Source organism: Lottia gigantea (assembly GCF_000327385.1).
Source record: "Lottia gigantea unplaced genomic scaffold LOTGIsca_9, whole genome shotgun sequence".
NCBI classification, from domain to species: Eukaryota; Metazoa; Mollusca; class Gastropoda; family Lottiidae; genus Lottia; species Lottia gigantea.
In genome coordinates, this window is record NW_008710950.1 from 4592439 (window position 1) to 4596721 (window position 4283).

The 4283-nt window shown below is 33.8% G+C and overlaps 1 protein-coding gene across 1 annotated transcript; it reads left to right on the forward strand.

Moving 5' to 3' along the window:
* Positions 1–307: 307 nt before the first annotated feature.
* Positions 308–3848, forward strand: LOTGIDRAFT_155962 (hypothetical protein; the record flags this gene model as incomplete). Its single annotated transcript, XM_009068458.1, has 2 exons — positions 308–327; positions 3557–3848. 2 exons carry the CDS (start codon positions 308–310, stop codon positions 3846–3848), a joined length of 312 nt encoding a protein of 103 aa, XP_009066706.1.
* Between the last annotated feature and the right edge of the window lie 435 nt (positions 3849–4283).

A 4283-nucleotide genomic window follows, 5' to 3' on the forward strand; every position in this document is an offset into this window, starting at 1 on the left:
ATTGAGGTTAAACAAACCAGCTGTCAAACCAAACAAACACAGCCCTTGTGTCTGCCACGCACCAAATGAAGACATAAAAGTGCACAGGTCTGCTTTTCCCAGTGGCTTAATTACCATATGGTTGAACTGGTTGAACCAAATCCACGGACCCCTCCTCTTAAGGCGGCTCCCATCTTAACAGGCATTGAATTGACTTACAGAGGGGTCTCTGGAGCAGAGCTTATATCAAAAAATGGGCCCCAACCTATTTCATCCTCCTAAAAATAAAATGAAATGAATGGAGTTTTACATCTTACTTTTCTGCACCATGTGGGCTAATGAAGACGGGTAACACCATGCAGTGTGCTATGAGGGAAATTTTGCCAGGACAGTGGCATTAGCCTACTCTTTATTGATTTCCAACTGTCGAGGGATCTTTAACGTGCACAGCCTGTAGCACACGGGTCCTCGGTTTATTGTCCCATCCAAACGACTAGACACTTTTTTTAACTCCAAGAAAGAGAGCACACTATAGAATTTTCCCTAATCAGGCCTCATAAATAACACTAGACCAATTAAAGATATATTTGAACCATTAACAAGTATATCAAAGAAATGAAGGTGTTTGTGTAAGAATTGGGGGACTGAACAGGTGAGATATGAAGTCTATTCACCTGTTACTTTCCATAATTAAAAATCTGCCTAAAATGGTAATCCGAAAATCTTTACTTTTTCTGGCCTGAAAAATTCAACTTGATTGCTGTAAGAGTATATAAGATTTTACAAAAAACACAAAAAAAAGTTTCAGACTAAACACATAAAGGTCTTGATAAGAGTGCCTGAACAACAGAGGGCTCTGGCAGAGTTAAAGCCTGCTGCCTCCGTCACTAAAGCTTGCTATTGGTGTCCCAGTTCAGTATGAAGTTAACAGAGCAACTCATAACTTCAAAGGGCACCAAAGGTTTCAAATAGCAGCAAAAAGGTTTCAAAAAGTTTAACAGGGCAAGAAGGGACTTCAAAAGGTCTCCAAAGGTTTTATATACCAGCAAAAGATCTCAAAAAGGTTAACAGGGCAAGAAGGGACTTAAAAAGGTCTCCAAAGGTTTTATATACCAGCAAAAAGATCTTAAAAAGGTTAACAGGGCAAGGTTGGATTTAAAAAGGTCTCTAAAGGTTTCAAATTATAGCAAAAGATCTCAAAAAGGTTAACAGGGCAAGATTGGACTAAAAAAAGGGCACCAAACGTTTCAGATAACAGTAAAAAAGGTTTGATTTAAAAGGGCACCAAACGTGAAAAGTTTTCAGGCTAACTTCCTTTTAGATAAGATTTCACAAAGGTTATTGGGTGCAAAAATAAAGATCTTCAATCAAAGAAAACACTTAAAGAAAGAAAAATCTGACAAAACAGGGCTGGAAGACAAGATCTTTTATAACCTGAAGCCTTTGATATAGGATTAAAAGACTTGTTAATCCAATCTATAATCGACGGGAAACAAGTCTGCTATAATTCAATCAATACCTATGAAATATTTCTTATTAATTTTTTTTTATACTAAGATGACAGCCATTTTGAAATCCAAATAGGCGAAAAGGAAACTTGTTATGTAATAATATATATGGCTACGCCTTTGCCTATTTGAGGGATTGTGATTCGAGTAAAAAATTTGCATGATTTAAAACAGAACCTGAAACATGTTGTTACTCAGAGTTTCAGTCAGACCACTGACCTATTTGTTAAAGGTTTTAAGTAGAATAGCATTTTTAGGAGGTATCCATTTTTAAAGTGTGCTCTTATCATAGTAGCCTTAAGGTTTAAAACTTGGACTTAAAAATGGATACCCTCAAAAATATCTTTGAAAAGATATGATAAAATCAAATCAAAATCCAACAAAATACAAAAAGCAATTATAACGGATTTGGATCCAGGCAGTATGCTTACTCTTCTAGACACCTGATACCACTTTTCATTATGAAATACTTACTCACTTAAGATTGATATACTTCCTCATATGAGCGGTTGTGACAGGCAGGGTATGCTTACTCTTCTAGACACCAGATACCACTTTTCATTATGAAATACTTACTCACTTAAGATTGATATACTTTCTCATATGAGCGGTTGTGACAGGCAGGGAAGGCTTACTCTTCTAGACACCTGATACCACTTTTCATTATAAAATACTTACTCACTTAAGATTGATATACTTCCTCATATGAGGGGTTGTGACAGGCAGGGTATGCTTACTCTTCTAGACACCTGATACCACTTTTCATTATGAAATAGTTACTCACTTATAATTGATATACTTCCTCATGTAAAGTTCATTAGTACATTCGTTTTGCAGTTCGGATTAATAGTGCTTGGTTTATTTAAATTTTTACATATTTGAATTGATTTTTTTAGGACCTTCTCATTCAGTAATTCCATTTTTATTAACTTTCGATTGTGACCTTTCTCTCTGAAAAAAATAATGCATTATGTTACACTAGACAAAATACGGTAAAAATAATGAGAAAAACCTTGATTAATTGATAAAGCATGTTTTCTCATTAGATAAATTATCATCAACACCTAGAATACATCAACTTTTAATTACTGTTTCCATTTAACTATGAAATTATCTTTTTTATTTACGAACCCAACAGACTTTTATAAAGGCATTGTTGAGGGTAATTTTTCAGAGTAATTGTTAAGGGTAAGTTTCAGAGTAATTGTTATGGGTAATTGTAAAGGCATTGTTTAGAGTAATTGTAAAGAGTAATTGTTATTAATTGTTAAGGCATTGTTTAGAGTAATTGTAAAGAGTAATTGTTATGGCATTGTTTAGAGTAATTGTAAAGAGTAATTGTTAAGTCATTGTTTAGAGTAATTGTAAAGAGTAATTGTTATTAATTGTTAAGGCATTGTTTAGAGTAATTGTAAAGAGTAATTGTTATTAATTGTTAAGTCATTGTTTAGAGTAATTGTAAAGAGTAATTGTTATTAATTGTTAAGTCATTGTTTAGAGTAATTGTAAAGAGTAATTGTTATTAATTGTTAAGGCATTGTTTAGAGTTATTGTAAAGAGTAATTGTTAAGGCATTGTTCAGAGTAATTGTAATTGTCATTGATTGTTAGAGGTAATTGTAAAGGCATTGTGTAGATTAATTGTTATTAATTGTTAAGGCTTATTGTTCATAGTAATTGTAAAAACATTGTTAAGGGTAATTGTAAAAGTATTGTATAGAGTAATCGATCAGAGTAATTGTAAAGGAATTGTTTCAAGTAACTGAAAGGGTAATTGTAAAGAGTAATTGCTCAGAGTAATTGATAAGGGTAATTGTAAAGGCATTGTTTAGGGTAATTGTAAAACATTGTTAAGAGTAATTGTACAGGAATTGATCAGAGTAATTGTAAAGGCATTGTTTCGAGTAATTTGATAAGGGTAATTGTAAAGGCATTTTTTAGAGTCATAGTAATTGTAAAGGCATTGGTAATAGTTATAGTAATTGTAAAGGCATAGTTTCAAGTAATTTGTGTCATTTTCGGAAATTAGAAAGCAATTTATTCAAAATGTCCTCTTCTTATCCATTTCAGGTATCCACAGTACGTGTATCCATCAGCTTACGTTGCTGCACCAGGAGGAGGAGTTCTAGCCGTTCCCCAATCGCCTTTATCACCAACAGCTGCTTCCCAATATGCCATCGACTACTCTTCAGCTTATGCGCAACAGTATGCTGCAAGCGGGTACGAAGCGTATCCCTACACATCGGCAACTACAAATGGATACGTCCCAGCTGCATACACTTACGCTGTTCCTCAGCCCATAGCAGCTGGAGCCGCAGGTCATTTCTACCAAGCCCAACAGATTCAAGAACGAATGCAGTAACCATCGAAATTAAATCCAAGATGGTGGAATATATGAAATCTCGTATCTTGTTGTCATGACGACACAAAAAGTTGTTAATATAATTGATATTGTTTGATGAACTCGTAACTTCGTAATTTTTCCTCGTGAACTCTACAAAATTTTGTAGGACTTTAAACATCGAATAATGCCGCTTAAGAATAATATTGGAAAACGAAAAAGTTACGAGATCATTTAAACGAAAATTATTTAAGAAAAAGTATTTACAGTATGGTATTTTGTCCAATTTTTTTTTTTTTTACCGTATGCTTGGTGGAAGTCTTCGATGAATGAAAGTAATTTTAGTATGTTTGACCTATTTAAAAAAAGCGATGGATTATGAATGCACCTCGCATGGGAAGTAGATCTCTATCGAATGCCTGCTTTAGATGATGTTTATGTAGTTTTATACTTTTA